Here is a 22066-nt window from a genome sequence, read left to right as displayed (position 1 = left end):
GAACTGTAATGACTATAATAATAAGATTGAACTGTAATGACTATAATAATAAGATTGAACTGTAATGACTATAATAATAAGATTGAACTGTAATGACTATAATAATAAGATTGAACTGTAATGACTATAATAATAAGATTGAACTGTAATGACTATAATAATAAGATTGAACTGTAATGACTATAATAATAAGATTGAACTGTAATGAATGACTATAATAATAATAAGATTGAACTGTAATGACTATAATAATAATAAGATTGAACTGTAATGAATGACTATAATAATAAGATTGAACTGTAATGAATGACTATAATAATAAGATTGAACTGTAATGAATGACTATAATAATAAGATTGAACTGTAATGACTATAATAATAAGATTGAACTGTAATGAATGACTATAATAATAATAAGATTGAACTGTAATGAATGACTATAATAATAGGATGAACTGTAATGACTATAATAATAAGATTGAACTGTAATGACTATAATAATAATAAGATTGAACTGTAATGAATGACTATAATAATAATAAGATTGAACTGTAATGACTATAATAATAAGATTGAACTGTAATGACTATAATAATAAGATTGAACTGTAATGACTATAATAATAAGATTGAACTGTAATGACTATAATAATAAGATTGAACTGTAATGAATGACTATAATAATAATGAGATTGAACTGTAATGAATGACTATAATAATAATGAGATTGAACTGTAATGAATGACTATAATAATAATGAGATTGAACTGTAATGAATGACTATAATAATAAGATTGAACTGTAATGAATGACTATAATAATAATGAGATTGAACTGTAATGAATGACTATAATAATAATGAGATTGAACTGTAATGAATGACTATAATAATAATGAGATTGAACTGTAATGAATGACTATAATAATAGGATGAACTGTAATGACTATAATACTAGGATGAACTGTAATGAATGACTATAATAATAAGATTGAACTGTAATGAATGACTATAATAATAGGATGAACTGTAATGAATGACTATAATAATAAGATTGAACTGTAATGAATGACTATAATAATAAGATTGAACTGTAATGACTATAATAATAAGATTGAACTGTAATGAATGACTATAATAATAATAAGATTGAACTGTAATGAATGACTATAATAATAATAAGATTGAACTGTAATGAATGACTATAATAATAGGATGAACTGTAATGACTATAATAATAAGATTGAACTGTAATGACTATAATAATAATAAGATTGAACTGTAATGAATGACTATAATAATAAGATTGAACTGTAATGAATGACTATAATAATAAGATTGAACTGTAATGACTATAATAATAGGATGAACTGTAATGAATGACTATAATAATAAGATTGAACTGTAATGAATGACTATAATAATAGGATTGAACTGTAATGACTATAATAATAAGATTGAACTGTAATGACTATAATAATAAGATTGAACTGTAATGAATGACTATAATAATAGGATGAACTGTAATGACTATAATAATAGGATGAACTGTAAATGACTATATAATAATAGGATGAACTGTAATGAATGACTATATAATAATATTATTATGGAGACCAGATTCATTTCCAAATCGTTGTTGTTTTTCTATCACTTTACTGACTGAGAAGTTATTTTCTGTCCAGCTCTGTCAGTTCTTGATCCAGCGTATCCATTTCCTTTCATGTGATGGTAAATGATGTTTGGTTGGACAGTTAATTGATTGATCCTAATAAAAAAAAATAGACTACACTTTTCAACTAACTTCCCGATTCACTGAATGACTACTGAAGAGTGTCTGGCTGGTGTCAACGTTTACTTTATAGTTTTCTATTGAATGTCAAGGTATTTGTTATCATCGACATGTGTCTCTGTCTCTCTGCAGGTCTGCCTTACATCTCAGGTCTGATGGGCAGCGAGGATCAGGACAACTCTGAGGACAACTCTTACCAGCCTAGACCAACGGTCAACTAAGGAACTACGGTGGGCAGAGGTTGACAGAGTTACCTGGACCCTACTGTAGTAGAGACCAGCCAGTCCCACTTGTCCCTGGGTGAATAACCACTGCAGAACCCAGCCTGTCTCTTCAGGGATGATAGTTTAGCTCTGCGGCCTCTCCAGGACTCACTCAGGCATCTTAAAACCTCTCAACTGGAACAACAAACATTTTAGACTGAAAAGTCATCTCACCGTAGTGTTCACAAACAGCCAACTGGACTAGCAGTCTGAACTTTCCTTCTGGACCTGACCAGTAGCTGTTCTGTACTGTAGGGGAGTTGGGTTGAACAGCAGCCATCAGGACCCATTTCTACTATAGATCAATACGTTGCTTTGCTGTCGCAGAGTATCGGTCAATTCAGTGTACAGCATTACTGTCAACATAACAATCAACATGAGGGAGGTTATACAGTAACACAGTCCATTGTCTCTCTCTCTCTCAATCAGCACCTTCTCACAGTCATACTGCAGTTGATTCAGTGAGTTGATTCAGTTGGCTGATTAATATAAATTATGTTGATTCAGTTGGCAGGATTCAGTTGGTTACATTTACATTACATTTAAGTCATTTAGCAGACGCTCTTATCCAGAGCGACTTACAAATTGGTGCATTCACCTTATGACATCCAGTGGGACAGTCACTTAACAATAGTGCATCTAAAACTTAGGGGGGTGGGGTGAGAGGGAATTCAGTGGGTTGATTCAGTGGGTTGATTCAGTGAGTTAATTCATTCAGTGAGTTGATTCAGTTGGCAGGATTCAGTTGGTTGATTAAATTATGTTGATTCAGTTGGCAGGATTCAGTTGGCTGATTAAATTATGTTGATTCAGTTGGCAGGATTCAGTTGATTGATTCAGTGAGTTAATTCATTCAGTGAGTTGATTCAGTTGGCAGGATTCAGTTGGTTGATTAAATTATGTTGATTCAGTTGGCAGGATTCAGTTGGTTGATTCAGTGGGTTGATTCATTCAGTGAGTTGATTCAGTTGGCTGATTCAGTTGGCAGGATTCAGTTGGCAGGATTCAGTTGGCTGATTCAGTTCAACGGTGCCTATATCATTGAGTAAGTCGCTCTGGATAAGAGCGTCTGCTAAATGACTTAAATGTAATGTAAATGTACATATCTACATTGATACACACGGGTCCAGAATACGTACATACCCCTCTTGAGAAAAGTCAGATAATACACTATTATACCATCTGTCGTGAATGTCCAAAAACAATACATTATGCTGATTACAGCCCGCTGGGCTTACACTGGTTGAATCAGCGTTGTTTCAATGAAATGACTTTGACCCAACATGGAACAGACGTTGAATGGCCGTCTGCCCAGTGGGAGGTGACTTGTCATCAGAACAGCTGTTGTTTGGAGGTAAGTTGTCTTCCCAGTGGGAGGTGACTTGTCATCAGAATAGCTGTTGTTTGGAGGTAAATTGTCTTCCCAGTGGGAGGTGACTTGTCATCAGATCAGCTGTTGTTTGGAGGTAAGTTGTCTTCCCAGTGGGAGGTGACTTGTCATCAGAACAGCTGTTGTTTGGAGGTAAGTTGTCTTCCCAGTGGGAGGTGACTTGTCATCAGAACAGCTGTTGTTTGGAGGTAAGTTATAATAATATAATAATATATGCCATTTAGCAGACGCTTTTATCCAAAGCGACTTACAGTCATGTGTGCATACATTCTACGTATGGGTGGTCCCGGGGATCGAACCCACTACCCTGGCGTTACAAGCGCCATGCTCTACCAACTGAGCTACACAGGACCACAAGTTGTCTTTGTCGATGTAACTATTGTGTGTTTTATTCCAGTGTTGGGAGCATTTAGTTCCAGTGTGGTTGTCATTGAGTGTTGTAGTATTAATATGACGCTGTGTTGCTTTAAACTACATCATGTTGTGTGTTTTTGATTACATGTTCGAATGTAAATTGCATTGCAAATAAAGTAAGGATTTGTGGGGGCATTTATTAAATTTAAAACGAATCAGGATTGTGAAAAGGGATACCTTGCAATATGGAATAAATACTGAGCAACAATATAAACGCAACCATTTTACTGAGTTTCTGGTCATATGACTTCGCTAGGGCCTAATCTATGGATCTCACATGACTGCGTAGGGCCACAGCCGTGGCTGGTCCTTGGCGAAGGAGAAATACTCACTAACAGGGATGGAAACACATTGTGCTCAAAATTAGATAGAAATAATATTTTGTACATAATGGAACATTTCTGGGATTTTTTTTCTTCAGCTCATGAAACATGGGACCAACTCTTTACATGTTGTGGTTATATTTATGTTCAGTATATATGAATAGTATAATATAATTCCTGGGTGATATTCAGGTTACTGGACAGACAGAGGTGATTCTATGTCTTAGACAATAGAACTAGAATCATTAGAGGAGAATGGTTCTAATTCTACAGGGGAAACATTTTGCACAGGGTGACTAGGAAAATGCCTTATAGGAAAACATTTTATCTCTTGAAAAATTGTTTTGGTATTCATTGCTTTTTATTTCCAATATATTGTGAAGTGACTTTTTTCTTCTTACTGTTCATGTCTCTGTTTTTTTGCTCATTCTTTGGGAAGTATATTAAACATTTCATACACTGTGTGTTTGTTTGTCTACCTTGTCAGAGTTTCTAGAATAATTCTCCACAAGAACACAAACAGCATTTGATTGGTTAGTGGGGAAGGAGGACCCCTCCCTAACCCTCCCTCTCACCCTGCCCCTCCCTCTCACCCTTCCCCTCCCTCTCACCCTTCCCCTCCCTCCCTAACCCTACCCCTCCCTCTCACCTTACCCCTACCTCTCACCCTACCCCTCCCTCTCACCTTACCCCTACCTCTCACCCTACCCCTACCCGACCTCTCACCCTACCCCTACCTCTCACCCTACCTCACCCTCACCCTACCCCTCCCTCTCACCCTACCCCCTCTCACCCTACCCCTCCCTCTCACCCTACCCCTCCCTCTCACCCTACCCCTCCCTCTCACCCTACCCCTCCCTCTCACCCTACCCCTACCTCTCACCCTACCCCCCTCTCACCCTATGAATCTCCAGATTCAGTGATTTTTGCAATTCGTTCCAGTCATTGGCTGCAGAGAACCGAAAGGAAAGCCGGCCAAAGGAAGAATTGGCTTTGGGGTGACCAGTAAAATATACCTGCTGGAGCGCGTGCTACGAGTGGGTGCTGCTATGGTGACCAGTGAGCTGAGATAAGGCGGGGCTTTACCTAGCAGAGACTTGTAGATGACCTGGAGCCAGTGGGTTTGGCGACGAGTATGAAGCGAGGGCCAGCCAACGAGAGAGTACAGGTCGCAGTGGTGGGTAGTGTATATGGGGCTTTGGTGACAAAACAGATGGCACTGTGAGAGACTGCATCCAATTTGTTGAGTAGAGTGTTGGAGGCTATTTTGTAGATGACATCACTGAAGTCAAGGATCGGTAGGATGGTCAATTTTACGAGGATATGTTTGGCAGCATGAGTGAAGGAGGCTTTGTTGCGAACCTTGTTCACATTACCCATAAGCACTCCGCTACGTTGTGCCAGATGTCCACAACGGAGTGGAAACACAATGCCCGCTTGAGGTTGAAGGCTCTGTTGCGAGACAAGACGCAGTATACTTTGACATTTTACAGACTTTTCGTCCAGCTAGAGTTTGTCGAAGAACAGGAAGTTACCAAACCAGAGAAGAAGATGAAAATATGTGGTTTTAGGTGATGGCTTTATGGGATAACTAGCAACTTGTAAACAATTATCCAGTTCTAGAAGTTTCTAGAAGTGAATACTATTTTAATAGTAATGTTAAATAATACACATTGGCTGTTAAGCAAAGTATATTATGACTGTTGCCTCCCATTTAAGAGAGTTGCAATAAGGGCAGAGAGCTGCAATAAGAAGGGCAGAGAGCTGCAATAAGAAGGGCAGAGAGCTGCAATAAGAAGGGCAGAGAGCTGCAGTAAGAGGTGTAAAAAGTGTAAAAAGTATCCAATAGTCATACTTGAGTAAAAGTAAAGATACCTTAATAGAAAGTTACTCAAGTGAAAGTCACCCTGTAAAATACTACTTGAGTAAAAGTCTAAATGTATTTGGTTTTAAATACACTTAAGTATAAATCATTCAAATTACTTATGTTAAGCAAGCAAGACAGCACCATTTCGTGTTTTTTGTAAATATACGGATATCCAGGGGCACGCTCCAACACTCAGACATAATTTATAAATGAAGCATGTTTTGTGAGTCCTCCAGATTAGAGGCAGTAGGGATGACCAGGGATGTTCTCTGTTTAGTGAGTCCTCCATATCAGAGGCAGTAGGGATGACCAGGGATGTTCTCTGTTTAGTGAGTCCTCCAGATCAGAGGCAGTAGGGATGACCAGGGATGTTCTCTGTTTAGTGAGTCCTCCAGATCAGAGGCAGTAGGGATGACCAGGGATGTGCTCTGTTTAGTGAGTCCTCCAGGTCAGAGACAGTAGGGATGACCAGGGATGTGCTCTGTTTAGTGAGTCCTCTAGATCAGAGGCAGTAGGGATGTTCTCTGTTTAGTGAGTCCTCCAGATCAGAGGCAGTAGGGATGTTCTCTGTTTAGTGAGTCCTCCAGATCAGAGGCAGTAGGGATGTTCTCTGTTTAGTGAGTCCTCCAGATCAGAGGCAGTAGGGATGACCAGGGATGTTCTCTGTTTAGTGAGTCCTCCAGATCAGAGGCAGTAGGGATGACCAGGGATGTTCTCTGTTTAGTGAGTCCTCCAGATCAGAGGCAGTAGGGATGTTCTCTGTTTAGTGAGTCCTCCAGATTAGAGGCAGTAGGGATGACCAGGGATGTTCTCTGTTTAGTGAGTCCTCCAGATCAGAGACCGTAGGGATGACCAGGGATGTTCTCTGTTTAGTAAAAAATCGAAATATAATCCATTTTGAATTAAGGCTGTAAACAGGACCAAATGTGGAAGGAGTCAAGAGGTGTGAATACTTTCTGAAGGTGCTGTATCTTTCAAAATGCATCGTCGATGTTGATACATTAGTGAAGAAATTAAGAATTAAAATAGGCTTCTTCAATAGGAACAGCTTCTGCATTTTGTTTACATAGCAGGAAACAAATCATTCAGCCAACATCCTTCTGGTTATTGATTATGGCGATATCATCTAGATGAATGCAGCTGCCATTGTATTGAAGCCATTGGGTGCAGTTCATCCTAGTGCATTTCAGACGGTTGTTAGGGAACCCTCTAGGGCATTTCAGACGGTTGTTAGGGAACCCTCTAGGGCATTACAGACGATTGTTAGGGAACCCTCTAGGGCATTACAGACGGTTGTTAGGGAACCCTCTAGGGCATTACAGACGGTTGTTAGGGAACCCTCTAGGGCATTACAGACGGTTGTTAGGGAACCCTCGAGGGCATTTCAGACGGTTGTTAGGGAACCCTCTAGGGCATTACAGATGGTTGTTAGGGAACCCTCGAGGGCATTTCAGACGGTTGTTAGGGAACCCTCTAGCGCCTTTCAGACGGTTGTTAGGGGACCCTCTAGGGCATTTCAGACGGTTGTTAGGGGACCCTCTAGGGCATTACAGACGGTTGTTAGGGAACCCTCTAGGGCATTTCAGACGGTTGTTAGGGAACCCTCTAGGGCATTTCAGACGGTTGTTAGGGAACCCTCTCGGGCATTACAGACGGTTGTTAGGGAACCCTCTAGGGCATTACAGACGGTTGTTAGGGAACCCTCTAGGGCATTACAGACGGTTGTTAGGGAACCCTCTAGGGCATTACAGACGGTTGTTAGGGAACCCTCTAGGGCATTACAGACGGTTGTTAGGGAACCCTCTAGGGCATTACAGACGGTTGTTAGGGAACCCTCTAGGGCATTTCAGACGGTTGTTAGTGAACCCTCTCGGGCATTACAGACGGTTGTTAGGGAACCCTCTCGGGCATTACAGACGGTTGTTAGGGAACCCTCTAGGGCATTACAGACGGTTGTTAGGGAACCCTCTAGGGCATTACAGACGGTTGTTAGGGAACCCTCTAGGGCATTACAGACGGTTGTTAGGGAACCCTCTAGGGCATTACAGACGGTTGTTAGGGAACCCTCTAGGGCATTACAGACGGTTGTTAGGGAACCCTCTAGGGCATTACAGACGGTTGTTAGGGAACCCTCTCGGGCATTTCAGACGGTTGTTAGGGAACCCTCTAGGGCAGGGCAATGGCTGGCCCTGGGGGCGGTATGCGGCCCGCGATCTGATTCAATACGGCCCGCGGAATCATCCTCAGATCACATAATGAATTGAGACTGAATTGAGACTACATTGAGGCCATAGCGGGACTTCCTGTACTTGTTCCTGTCCTCGGGGTTGTCTATGATAGCCCTGTATGTGGTAGCCCTGATGAGGGAGAGTCTACTTGCTTGAGGGTAGAATAACAGTGGTCTACAACTTTATCTCCCCTAGTGGCTTTGAAGACGTGTTGATGGAAGTTGTGTCTTAATGATGTGAAATTCAAATCGCCAGCAACCGGAAAAGCAGCCTTTTGGATTTAAGTTAGCTTGTTATTTTTCAAGTCCTGAGGTAGAATGTATACAATAGTCACGATAATAGCAAAAAACTCCCTCGGGAGGTGGAAAGGTCGGTATTTGACTATCAGGGATTCCAAGAAGGGTTACACAGTGTAACAATGTCTCAGCCTCCAGTATTTATGCTGTAATAGATTGTGTTGGGGGGCTAGGGTCAGTCTGTTATACAGTGCCTTGCGAAAGTATTTGCCCCCCTTGAACTTTGCGACCTTTTGCCACATTTCAGGCTTTAAACATAAAGATATAAAACTGTATTTTTTTGTGAAGAATCAACAACAAGTGGGACACAATCATGAAGTGGAACGACATTTATTGGATATTTCAAACTTTTTTAACAAATCAAAAACTGAAAAATTGTGGAACGACATTATTATTATTCAGCCCCCTTAAGTTAATACTTTGTAGCGCCACCTTTTGCTGCGATTACAGCTGTAAGTCGCTTGGGGTATGTCTCTATCAGTTTTACACATCGAGAGACTGAATTTTTTTCCCATTCCTCCTTGCAAAACAGCTCGAGCTCAGTGAGGTTGGATGGAGAGCATTTGTGAACAGCAGTTTTCAGTTCTTTCCACAGATTCTCGATTGGATTCAGGTCTGGACTTTGACTTGGCTATTCTAACACCTGGATATGTTTATTTTTGAACCATTCCATTGTAGATTTTGCTTTAAGTTTTGGATCATTGTCTTGTTGGAAGACAAATCTCCGTCCCAGTCTCAGGTCTTTTGCAGACTCCATCATGTTTTCTTCCAGAATGGTCCTGTATTTGGCTCCATCCATCTTCCCATCAATTTTAACCATCTTCCCTGTCCCTGCTGAAGAAAAGCAGGCCCAAACCATGATGCTGCCACCACCATGTTTGACAGTGGGGATGGTGTGTTGCTGTGTTGCTTTTACGCCAAACATAAAGTTTTGCATTGTTGCCAAAAAGTTCAATTTTGGTTTCATCTGACCAGAGCACCTTCTTCCACATGTTTGGTGTGTCTCCCAGGTGGCTTGTGGCAAACTTTAAACAACACTTTTTATGGATATCTTTAAGAAATGGCTTTCTTCTTGCCACTCTTCCATAAAGGCCAGATTTGTGCAATATACGACTGATTGTTGTCCTATGGACAGAGTCTCCCACCTCAGCTGTAGATCTCTGCAGTTCATCCAGAGTGATCATGGGCCTCTTGGCTGCATCTCTGATCAGCCCCTCATAGCCTGGTTCCCATCTAGGTTTCTTCCTAGGTTCTGGCCTTTCTAGGGAGTTTTTCCTAGCCACCGTGCTTTTACACCTGCATTGTTTGCTGTTTGGGGTTTTAGGCTGGGTTTCTGTACAGCACTTTGAGATATCAGCTGATGTAAGAAGGGATATATAAATACCTTTGATTGATTGATTGATCCAGTACGGCACCATTTGAACAGATTAGAAATAATTATTAGGACAAGCATTTGTCATCATTGTGATGTCTCCAGATTGCGTTTAGATGTAGTAAACTTTAGCTAACTAGCTAAGATTGAGGCTAGAGCACTCAATTGTTAGCTAGCTAAGGTTAGCATTGTTAGCTATTTCTGACCAACATTGCTAGCTGATGGCATCATTGCCATCTCTCTAAAGTAAAAATGACGACTTCATAATGATAGAATAGTTGTTTTCCATTAATTATTTGTCTACTTTAGACATGTCATCGTATTTCCAGGCCACTATAGTGTACATTTGACAAAACCGTCATTAGCCAGAAAGACTTGGCATTAACCATCAGCCGGACATCCATATGAAGAACTCTCCAGTTGTCGTTACAATAACAGGCCACCAGGTGGCGATAGTTCTCTCTTTTCACTGTTCTCATGTGTAAACCCCTCTAATAAGCAGTGACTGTAGGGAAAGTCAACCTCGAGTTGATTAAAACCACATTCACATTAAACCTAGAGAATAAATCACAGAACACATGTTCATATGACTCCTATTAGAATACTAATTATCTCTGATTGGACCAATGTTTAGAACCTCTAGTAATGGGGCTGGCTTATTGGCTTGGCTACAGTGTATTGTTAGAGATAGAAGTATGAATGATTCCCAAATGGGCACCCTATTCCCTAAATAGTGCACCACCAGCAGTGTTCTATGTAGAGAAAATGGTACCATTTGAAACACAACTTATAACTAGGCCTGCCTAACGGCTATTTGAAATACCCTGAGAGGTGTAAGTATTAGAGGTAGTTTACAATGACTGAAGAGTGCTGTTTCAAAGAGCATTACATATCCCTCTCAGAGGATACCTAAGGCAATGTTGTAAAACCGGCATTATAATAATTGTGAACCACATCATATGTGATTGTTTCTACTGGCTCTGCCTAAAGGCCCAGGATTTGTGACACAGGGAGTAGAACACTTACCTCTGTTCTGCAGGATCATCGAATCAGCTGCTCTCACTCTCTTTCTCTCTCTCTGCATTGGTCGGCTACTTTCGTGGCAGCGAATGGGATATTCTCCCTGATTATCATCGCTTCTTCCCAAAAACGCAGCAGTTCTATCCACATTCCCTTCTAATATAATAATAATAATAATATATGCCATTTAGCAGACGCTTTTATCCAAAGCGACTTACAGTCATGTGTGCATACATTCTACGTATGGGTGGTCCCGGGGATCGAACCCACTACCCTGGCGTTACTCCACACAGCTCTTTAAAAACATCTCTAATTGACAACAGGAGCATTATTTGTTTCTTGTTAGCAGTGGTGTAGTGGTGGCTGTAGAAGTTACCCTAATATTTAGGGTAAGTAGGTATACCCACCCACTCTAATTATACCCTCTTCTACAGGCACCACTGCATAGGGCTGATGGAAAGACAGCAGTCACACACAGCATGATGTTAAAGGATAAGCAGTCCATAAACTCAGACATAATAAGCCAGTAGGTCCCAATCATGAGAATACAACCATTAACTTCTTTACACACCCCATCCCTTTAGCGGGATCATTTTCATCAACACCCGCTGAATTGCAGTGCGCCAAATTCAAATGAAATTACTAAAAATAAATTCCAAATAGTATCCGTAATGTCCACAGAAACATGTGAAACGTTTTTTTATAATCAATCCTCAGGTTGTTTTTAAATATATAATTGATAATATATCAACCGGGACTGTCGCTTTTTCAATAGGAGAGGGAGAGACAATGGCTGCCCCACTCTGTTGCGCAAGCAAAACTCTGTGAACACCCAGCTATCCACTGATGCGATGTATCTTTCTCGCTCATTTTTATGTCTAAAGACTGTTGACATCTTGGGGAAGCCACAGGAAAAGGAATCGGGTTGATATCCCTTTAAATGGAGACAAGGCATCCAATGGAACAGAGAGCTTTCAGGAAAAACAGCACTTCCTGGTTTGACTTTCCTCTGGTTTTCACCTGCAATATCAGTTATGTTACTCACAGACAATATTTTAACAGTTTTTGAAACTTTAGAGTGTTTTCTTTCCAAATCTGACAATTATATGCATATTCTAGTTTCTGGGCCTGAGAAATAGGCAGTTTCAAATGGGTATGTTTTTTAACCAACAATTTCTAAGATTTTACAGAATTACAGTTCATATAAGGAAATCAGTCCAGTTAAATAAATGTATTAGGCCCTAATCTATGGATTTCACATGACTGGGCAGGGGGCAGCCATGGGTGGGCCTGGGGGGGGTTAAGCCCAGCCACTGGGGAGCCAGGCCCAGCCAATCAGAATTTGTTTTTTTTTCTTCACAAAAGGGCTTTATTACAGACATAAATACTCCTCAGTTTCATCAGTTGTCCAGGTGGCTGGTCTCAGACGATCCCGCAGGTGAAGAAGCAGGAAGTGGAGTTCCTGGGTTGGCGTGGTTACACATGGTCTGAGGTTGTGAGGCCGGTTGGATGTACTGCCAAATTCTCGGCGGCTTATGGTAGAGAAATTAACATTAAATTATCTGGCAACAGCTCTGGTGGACATTCCTGCAGTCAGCATGCCAATGGCACGCTCCCCCAAAACTTGAGAAATCTGTGGCATTGTGTTGTCTGGCAAAACTGCACATTTTAGAATTGCCTTTTATTGTCCCAAGCACAAGGTGCACCTGTGTAATGATCATGCTGTTTAATCAGCTTCTTGATATGCCACACCTGTCAGGTGGATGGAGAATCTTGGCGAAGGAGAAATGCTCACTAACAGGGATGTAAACACATCTGTGCCCAACAAATTTGAGAGAAATAAGCTTTTTGTACATATGGAACATTTCTGTGATCTTTTATTTCAGCTCATCAAAAATGGGACTTCCAGTATACTTCCAGAGGCTAGGAAGGTGTTCCTAATATTTTGTACACTCAGTGTATATAATTTTTGTAAAACTAATACAGCTCTCTAACAAATACACATTTAACACAAATCCTTTATAGACATGTTTCCCTCTATGAGTCTGCAGGTTGAAATGGTTAGATCTTTACACATGGAAAACGTCTAAAGACCATTATGAGGCGCTTCTAGAACGTTGCAGCGCTAACATGGTGTCAGTATTCTGTGAATGACAGCATCTCTTATATTGCAGAGGGTCGTACCTAATGGTGTCAGTACAGTGAAGTATTCTGTGAATGACAGCATCTCTTATATTGCAGAGGGTCGTTACTAATGGTGTCAGTATTCTGTGAATGACAGCATCTCTTATATTGCAGAGGGTCGTTACTAATGGTGTCAGTATTCTGTGAATGACAGCATCTCTTATATTGCAGAGGGTCGCTACTAATGGTGTCAGTATTCTGTGAATGACAGCATCTCTTATATTGCAGAGGGTCGTACCTAATGGTGTCAGTATTCTGTGAATGACAGCATCTCTTATATTGCAGAGGGTCATACCTAATGGTGTCAGTACAGTGAAGTATTCTGTGAATGACAGCATCTCTTATTGCAGAGGGTCGTTACTATATATCAGGGTATAAACAGAGGTTATTAATCTGTTAGTCCTTAGTAAACAGACTAATGGGGTCGATTAAAGATATATCAGGATATAAACAGAGGCTATTAGACCTTATTAAATTCAAAAGACTAATGGGGTTGATCAACACATGTTGAATCAGCTCGAGCTGTGGCTGTGTAAGGCATTAACTAAAGATGACCGTCTCCAACTGAAAATAAGAAAATAATACCAACAATGGTAACAGGACAAGACGTTGTTCGGGCTTCTTTCCAAGTCCCATATAGTACCATCATAACCCCAGGAGAGAAGGCTCCTAATATAACCCCAGGAGAGAAGGCTCCTAATATAACCCAGGAGAGAAGGCTCCTAATATAACCCCAGGAGAGAAGGCTCCTAATATAACCCCAGGAGAGAAGGCTCCTAATATAACCCCAGGAGAGAAGGCTCCTAATATAACCCCAGGAGAGAAGGCTCCTAATATAACCCCAGGAGAGAAGGGTCCTAATATAACCCCAGGAGAGAAGGCTCCTAATATAACCCCAGGAAGAAGGCCTAATATAACCCCAGGAGAGAACTGATATAACCCCAGGAGAGAAAATATAACCAACAATATAACAGGACAAGGCTCCTGATATAACCCCAGGAGAGAAGGCTCCTAATATAACCCCAGGAGAGAAGGCTCCTCATATAACCCCAGGAGAGAAGGCTCCTCATATAACCCCAGGAGAGAAGACTCCTAATATAACCCCAGGAGAGAAGGCTCCTCATATAACCCCAGGAGAGAAGGCTTGGCTCCTAATATAACCCCAGGAGAGAAGGCTTGGCTCCTAATATAACCCCAGGAGAGAAGGCTCCTAATATAACCCCAGGAGAGAAGGCTTGGCTCCTAATATAACCCCAGGAGAGAAGGCTTGGCTCCTAATATAACCCCAGGAGAGAAGGCTCCTAATATAACCCCAGGAGAGAAGGCTCCTAATATAACCCCAGGAGAGAAGGCTCCTAATATAACCCCAGGAGAGAAGGCTCCTAATATAACCCCAGGAGAGAAGGCTCCTCATATAACCCCAGGAGAGAAGGCTCCTAATATAACCCCAGGAGAGAAGGCTTGGCTCCTAATATAACCCCAGGAGAGAAGGCTTGGCTCCTAATATAACCCCAGGAGAGAAGGCTCCTAATATAACCCCAGGAGAGAAGGCTCCTAATATAACCCCAGGAGAGAAGGCTCCTAATATAACCCCAGGAGAGAAGGCTCCTAATATAACCCCAGTAGAGAAGGCTCCTCATATAACCCCAGGAGAGAAGGCTCCTAATATAACCCCAGGAGGGAAGGCTCCTCATATAACCCCAGGAGAGAAGGCTCCTAATATAACCCCAGGAGAGAAGGCTCCTCATATAACCCCAGGAGAGAAGGCACCTAATATAACCCCAGGAGAGAAGGCACCTAATATAACCCCATGAGAGAAGGCTCCTCATATAACCCCAGGAGAGAAGTCTTGGCTCCTAATATAACCCCAGGAGAGAAGGCTCCTAATATAACCCCAGGAGAGAAGGCTTGGATCCTCATATAACCCCAGGAGAGAAGGCTCCTAATATAACCCCAGGAGAGAAGGCTTGTCTCCTAATATAACCCCAGGAGAGAAGGCTTGGCTCCTAATATAACCCCAGGAGAGAAGGCTCCTAATATAACCCCAGGAGAGAAGGCTTGGCTCCTAATATAACCCCAGGAGAGAAGGCTTGGCTCCTAATATAACCCCAGGAGAGAAGGCTTGGCTCCTAATATAACCCCAGGAGAGAAGGCTCCTAATATAACCCCAGGAGAGAAGGCTCCTAATATAACCCCAGGAGAGAAGGCTTGGCTCCTCATATAACCCCAGGAGAGAAGGCTTGGCTCCTCATATAACCCCAGGAGAGAAGGCTCCTAATATAACCCCAGGAGAGAAGGCTTGGCTCCTAATATAACCCCAGGAGAGAAGGCTTGGCTCCTAATATAACCCCAGGAGAGAAGGCTCCTAATATAACCCCAGGAGAGAAGGCTCCTAATATAACCCCAGGAGAGAAGGCTCCTCATATAACCCCAGGAGAGAAGGCTTGGCTCCTCATATAACCCCAGGAGAGAAGGCTCCTAATATAACCCCAGGAGAGAAGGCTCCTAATATAATCCCAGGAGAGAAGGCTTGGCTCCTCATATAACCCCAGGAGAGAAGGCTCCTCATATAACCCCAGGAGAGAAGGCTTGGCTCCTCATATAACCCCAGGAGAGAAGGCTCCTAATATAACCCCAGGAGAGAAGGCTCCTGATATAACCCCAGGAGAGAAGGCTCCTAATATAACCCCAGGAGAGAAGGCTCCTAATATAACCCCAGGAGAGAAGGCTCCTAATATAACCCCAGGAGAGAAGGCTCCTAATATAACCCCAGGAGAGAAGGCTCCTAATATAACCCCAGGAGAGAAGGCTTGGCTCCTCATATAACCCCAGGAGAGAAGGATCCTCATATAACCCCAGGAGAGAAGGCTCCTCATATAACCCCAGGAGAGAAGGCTTGGCTCCTCATATAACCCCAGGAGAGAAGGCTCCTAATATAACCCCAGGAGAGAAGGCTTGGCTCCTCAAATAACCCCAGGAGAGAAGGCTTGGCTCCTCAAATAACCCCAGGAGAGAAGGCTCGGCTCCTAATATAACTCCAGGAGAGAAGGCTCCTAATATAACCCCAGGAGAGAAGGCTCCTAATATAACCCCAGGAGAGAAGGCTCCTAATATAACCCCAGGAGAGAAGGCTCCTAATATAACCCCAGGAGAGAAGGCTCCTCATATAACCCCAGGAGAGAAGGCTTGGCTCCTAATATAACCCCAGGAGAGAAGGCTCCTAATATAACCCCAGGAGAGAAGGCTTGGCTCCTCATATAACCCCAGGAGAGAAGGCTCCTAATATAACCCCAGGAGAGAAGGCTCCTCATATAACCCCAGGAGAGAAGGCTCCTCATATAACCCCAGGAGAGAAGGCTCCTCATATAACCCCAGGAGAGAAGGCTCCTCATATAACCCCAGGAGAGAAGGCTCCTAATATAACCCCAGGAGAGAAGGCTCCTAATATAACCCCAGGAGAGAAGGCTTGGCTCCTCAGGCCAGTGCTGGGGAAAGAGTTCGGGTTAGAAAAGTTTGCCTGACTGTTTGTGTCTTTGTTTCGAGTTAGAATTCATCATAAGTCCAGAGTTCTCAAAATAATTATACAAAAAAACTTTCCAAAAGTTTTCAAACCAGCCCAAAAATATAGATATCAATACAAGTCTCCCAAAAGTCCCCAAATGTTTGACATTCTGAAATTCTAAGGCAAAGGTGGCACATTTCCTGTTGGTGCAAGTGAGGAGAGGAAGTTGATAGTAAAACTGTATAACAATGATAAATACAGTCAGTTACCCTCTGGTTCATTGGCCATCGTGGCTACTTAGCTGGACAGGATATGCTACTTAGCTGGACAGGATATGCTACTTAGCTGGACAGGATATGCTACTTAGCTGGACAGGATATGCTCTCAAATGTCTCTCGCGTGTAGGACCAGTTTTCTGTAGACGATCACGCACATGAAAACACACTAAATACATTCATTGAAATAATGACGTTAAAAACAAAGACTGCAGTTTGAACTGCTTGTTGTGTCGTCCTTTGGTAAACGTGATTTCTCTGTAGAACTCTCTAGACTTTAGGAGAAGCATTAATCTTCCTCCTCTTCATCAGTTGACAGTAGGCAACTGGTTGAGGCTGTACTCCTTGGCTTTGAGCCGGAGGTTAGCGATGCTGTTAGCCATGTTCATCCCCTGGGCTGAGGTGGTGGGGGAACAGGTGGGGGGGTACGCTGCCATGGCACTAGAGAGTTAGGGAGAAAATAGAGTAATTATTAAACTATATATTAACCCTGAATCCTAACCACTAACCCTAACCACTAACCCTAACCACTAACCCTAACCCTAACCACTAACCCTAACCACTAACCACTAACCACTAACCCTAACCACTAACCCTAACCACTAACCCTAACCCCTAACCCTAACCCTAACCACTAACCCTAACCACTAACCCTAACCACTAACCCTAACCACTAACCCTAACCACTAACCCTAACCACTAACCCTAACCCCTAACCCTAACCACTAACCACTAACCACTAACCCTAACCACTAACCCTAACCACTAACCCTAACCACTAACCCTAACCCTAACCCTAACCCTAACCACTAACCCTAACCACTAACCCTAACCACTAACCCTAACCCTAACCACTAACCCTAACCCTAACCACTAACCCCTAACCACTAACCCTAACCCTAACCCTAACCACTAACCCTAACCCTAACCACTAACCCGAACCACTAACCCTAACCCTAACCCTAAACTCTAACTCTAGCCCTAACCCCTAACTCTAGCCCTAAACCCTAACCCTAATCCCTAACCCTTCAGCCCTAACCATAACCCCTAACCCATAGCCCCTAACCCCAACCCCTAACTCTAGCCCTAATCCCCAACCCTAACTTTTCAACCCGAACCATAATCCTAACCCTAACCCTTCAACACTAACTCTAACCATTCAACCTTAACCCCTAACCCATAGCCCCTAACCCCTAACTCTAGCCCTAATCCCTAACCCTTCAACCCTAACCCTAACCCATAGCCCCTAACCCCTAACTCCAACCTCTAACCCTAACCCCCAACCCTAACCCTTCAACCCGAACCCTAACCCCCAACCCTTCAACCCCGAACCTAAACCTAAACACTAACTCTAAACCCTAACCATAACCCTTCAACCCTAACTCTTAACCATTCAACCCTAACCCCTAACCCTTCAACCCGAACCCTAATACCTAACCCTTCAACCCTAACCCTTAACCCATAGCCCCTAACCCCTAACTCCAACCTCTAACCCTAACCCCTAACCATAACCCTAACCCTTCAAACCCGAACCTAAACCTAAACACTAACTCTAAACCCTAACCATAACCCTTCAACCCTAACTCTTAACCATTCAACCCTAACCCTTCAACCCGAACCATAATCCTAACCATAACCCTTCAACCCTAACTCTTAACCATTCAACCCTAACCCTAACCCCCAACCCTAACCCTTCAACCGGAACCATAATCCTAACCATAACCCTTCAACCCTAACTCTTAACCATAATCCTAACCATAATAACCCTTCAACCTAAACCTAACTCTTAACCATAACCCTTCAACCCTAACTCTTAACCATTCAACCCTAACCCCTAACCCTAACCCTTCAACCGGAACCATAACCCTAACCCTTCAACCTAACCATAACCATTCAACCTTAACCCTTCAACCTAACCCTAACCCTTAACCATTCAACTCTAAACCCTAACCCCTTCAACCTAATAACCATTCCTTAACCCTTCAACCCCGAACCTAAACACTAACTCTAAACGCCTAACCCATAACCATAACCACAACCCTCAAAATGGCTGTTTAGCCTTCTGTCAGTGATTCAATTTACAGAGTGATTCTTGATATGATTGTATTTTTATTTTTTTTAAACATTGCATTTTCAATGAATAGAAAAATGTGTAATATATGACTTCCAGTGCACACAACGACATCCTTGTCAAGAGAAAGGAAAGAAAACGATTTTAACCAGTTTCATACAGTATTTACAGTGGAGCTTGCATGGGCATTCCCATGGGTAAATATAGTAGTCTGTTTACAGCGTAGGGACTGTGAACTCAGTATAGGGACTGTGAACTCAGCATAGGGACTGTGAACTCTGCATAGGGACTGTGAACTCAGTATAGGGACTGTGAACTCGGCATAGGGACTGTGAACTCAGCATAGGGACTGTGAACTCAGCATAGGGACTGTGAACTCAGTATAGGGACTGTGAACTCTGCATAGGGACTGTGAACTCAGTATAGGGACTGTGAACTCGGCATAGGGACTGTGAACTCAGCATAGGGACTGTGAACTCTGCATAGGGACTGTGAACTCAGTGTAGGGACTGTGAACTCAGTATAGGGACTGTGAACTCAGCATAGGGACTGTGAACTCAGCATAGGGACTGTGAACTCTGCATAGGGACTGTGAACTCAGTGTAGGGACTGTGAACTCAGTATAGGGACTGTGAACTCAGCATAGGGACTGTGAACTCGGAGTAGGGACTGTGAACTCGGCGTAGGGACTGTGAACTCGGCGTAGGGACTGTGAACTCAGTATAGGGACTGTGAACTCGGTATAGGGACTGTGAACTCAGTATAGGGACTGTGACCTCGGCATAGGGACTGTGACCTCGGCGTAGGGACTGTGAACTCAGTATAGGGATTGTGAACTCAGTATAGGGACTGTGAACTCAGTATAGGGACTGTGAACTCAGTATAGGGACTGTGAACTCAGTATAGGGACTGTGAACTCAGTATAGGGACTGTGAACTCAGAATAGGGACTGTGACCTCGGCATAGGGACTGTGACCTCGGCGTAGGGACTGTGAACTCAGTATAGGGATTGTGAACTCAGTATAGGGACTGTGAACTCAGTATAGGGACTGTGAACTCAGTATAGGGACTGTGAACTCAGTATAGGGACTGTGAACTCAGTATAGGGACTGTGACCTCGGCGTAGGGGACTGTAGGGACTGTGAACTCAGAATAGGGACTGTGACCACGGCATAGGGACTGTGACCTCGGCGTAGGGACTGTGAACTCAGTATACAGCGCCTTCGGAAGGTATCCAGACCACTTGACTTTTCACATTTTTTTACTCTACAGCCTTATTCTAAAATGGATTTTTTAAAAAATGAATCAACAATCTACATACAATACCCCATAATGACATTGAGGAAATACATTTTTGCGAATGTATTAAATATCAAAAAACAAAAAACACCTTTATTACATAAGTATTCAGACCCTTTGCTATGAGACTTGAAATTGATCTCCAGTGCATCCTGTTTCCATTGATCATCATTGAGATGTGGCTACAGCTTGATTGAAGTCCACCTGTGGTAAATTCAATTGATTGGACATGATTTGGAAAGGCACACACCTGTCTTTATAAGGTCCCACAGTTGACAGTGCATGTCAGGGCAAAAACCTAGCCATGAGGTCGAAGGAATTGGCCGTAGAGCTCAGAGACAGGATTGTGTCGAGGCACAGATCTGCGGGAAGGGTACCAAAAATGTCTGCAGCATTGAAGGTCCCCAAGAACACAGTGGCCTCCATCATTCTTAAATGGAAGAAGTTTAGAACCACCAAGACTCTTCCTAGAGTTGGCCGCCCGGCCAAACTGAGCAATCGGGGGAGAAGGGCCTTGGTCAGGGAGGTGACCAAGAACCCAATGGTCACTCTGACAGAGCTCCAGAGTTCCTCTGTGGAGATGGGAGAACCTTCCAGAAGGACAACCATCTCTGCAGCCCTCCACCAATCAGGCCTTTATGGTAGAGTGGACAGATGGAAGCCACTCCTCAGTAAGAGGCACATGAAAGCTTGCTTGGAGTCCTAAAGGACTCTCAGACAATGAGAAACAAGAATCTCTGGTATGATGAAACCAAGATTCAAGTCTTTGGCCTGAATGCCAAGCGTCACATCTGGAGGAAACCTGGCACCATCCCTAGAGGGAATCATGGTGATGGCAGCATCATGCTGTGGGGATGTTTTTCAGAAGCAGGGACTGGGAGACTAGTCAGGATCGAGGAAAATATTAACGTCTTTGAGTGGCCCAGCCAGGAGCCCGGACTTGAACCCAATCAAATCTCTCTGGAGAGACCTGAAAATAGCTGTGCAGAGACCCTCCCCATCCAACCTGGAAGAGCTTGAGAGGATCTGCAGAGAAGAATGGGAGAAACTCCTCAAATACAGATGTGCCAAGTAACGTCATACCCAAGAAGACTCTAGGTTGTAATCGCTGCCAAAGGTGCTTCAACAAAGTACTGCATTTTTTAATTAAATCCCAGCCTGTATCTGACATACAGTATGGTTTAAAACCCAAATCAAAAGAGCTGAGACAGTTACCTGTCCTTACCTGTAGGGAGAAGAGGAGCCCCAGGACAGGTAGTCGTTGGGTCGAGGTGCGATTGACTGCTCCACTGCCGTGAGGTCACGAGAGTAGGACTTCATCATGGAGGAATTTTTACTGGCTAGCATAGCACGCTCGTTACGACGGAACTTAGCCCTCCTGTTCTGAAACCACACCTGGGAGAGAGGGGACAGGAGAACATCGTTAGAGAGAAAGAGGACAGGAGAACATTGTTAGAGAGAGAGAGGAGGACAGGTGTACATCGTTAGTGAGAGAGAGAGGACAGGTTGAACATTGTTAGAGAGAGAGAGAGGAGGACAGGTGAACATAGAGAGAGAGAGAGGACAGGTGTTAGAGAGAGAGAGAGAGGACAGGTGAACATTGTTAGAGAAGAGAGAGGACAGGAGAACATTGTTAGAGTGAGAGAGAACATTGTTAGAGAGAGAGAGAGGAGAGGACATTGTTAGAGAGAGAGAGGACAGGTAAACATCGTTAGAACATTGTTAGAGAGAGAGGACAGGAGAACATGTTAGAGAGAGCAGAACAGGTGAACA

The 22066-nt window shown here is 43.0% G+C and overlaps 2 protein-coding genes across 2 annotated transcripts in view; one reads left to right on the top strand and one right to left on the bottom strand.

Moving 5' to 3' along the window:
* The window catches only part of LOC124009243 (major facilitator superfamily domain-containing protein 12-like), a 53633-nt gene extending 48990 nt beyond the window's left edge, over positions 1-4643 (top strand). Inside the window, 1 exon segment of the mRNA XM_046320840.1 lies at positions 1922-4643. Within this exon segment, the coding sequence (XP_046176796.1) occupies positions 1922-2010 (89 nt within the window). The 3' untranslated portion in view covers positions 2011-4643.
* Positions 4644-14136: 9493 nt separating this feature from the next.
* LOC124009466 (paired mesoderm homeobox protein 1-like) overlaps positions 14137-22066 on the bottom strand; it is a 10359-nt gene continuing 2429 nt past the window's right edge. The window contains exons 2-3 of the mRNA XM_046321276.1: positions 21519-21688; positions 14137-17364 (exon numbers count right to left, since the gene is read on the bottom strand). Of these exons, the coding sequence (XP_046177232.1) occupies positions 17232-17364; positions 21519-21688 (303 nt within the window). The 3' untranslated portion in view covers positions 14137-17231. The remainder of the gene's footprint in view (positions 17365-21518; positions 21689-22066) is intronic.

This window comes from Oncorhynchus gorbuscha, linkage group LG22 (assembly GCF_021184085.1).
Source record: "Oncorhynchus gorbuscha isolate QuinsamMale2020 ecotype Even-year linkage group LG22, OgorEven_v1.0, whole genome shotgun sequence".
In the NCBI taxonomy this organism is placed as follows: Eukaryota; Metazoa; Chordata; class Actinopteri; order Salmoniformes; family Salmonidae; genus Oncorhynchus; species Oncorhynchus gorbuscha.
The sequence above is the reverse complement of the archived record's forward strand: the minus strand, read 5'-3'. Positions and strand labels throughout refer to the sequence as shown.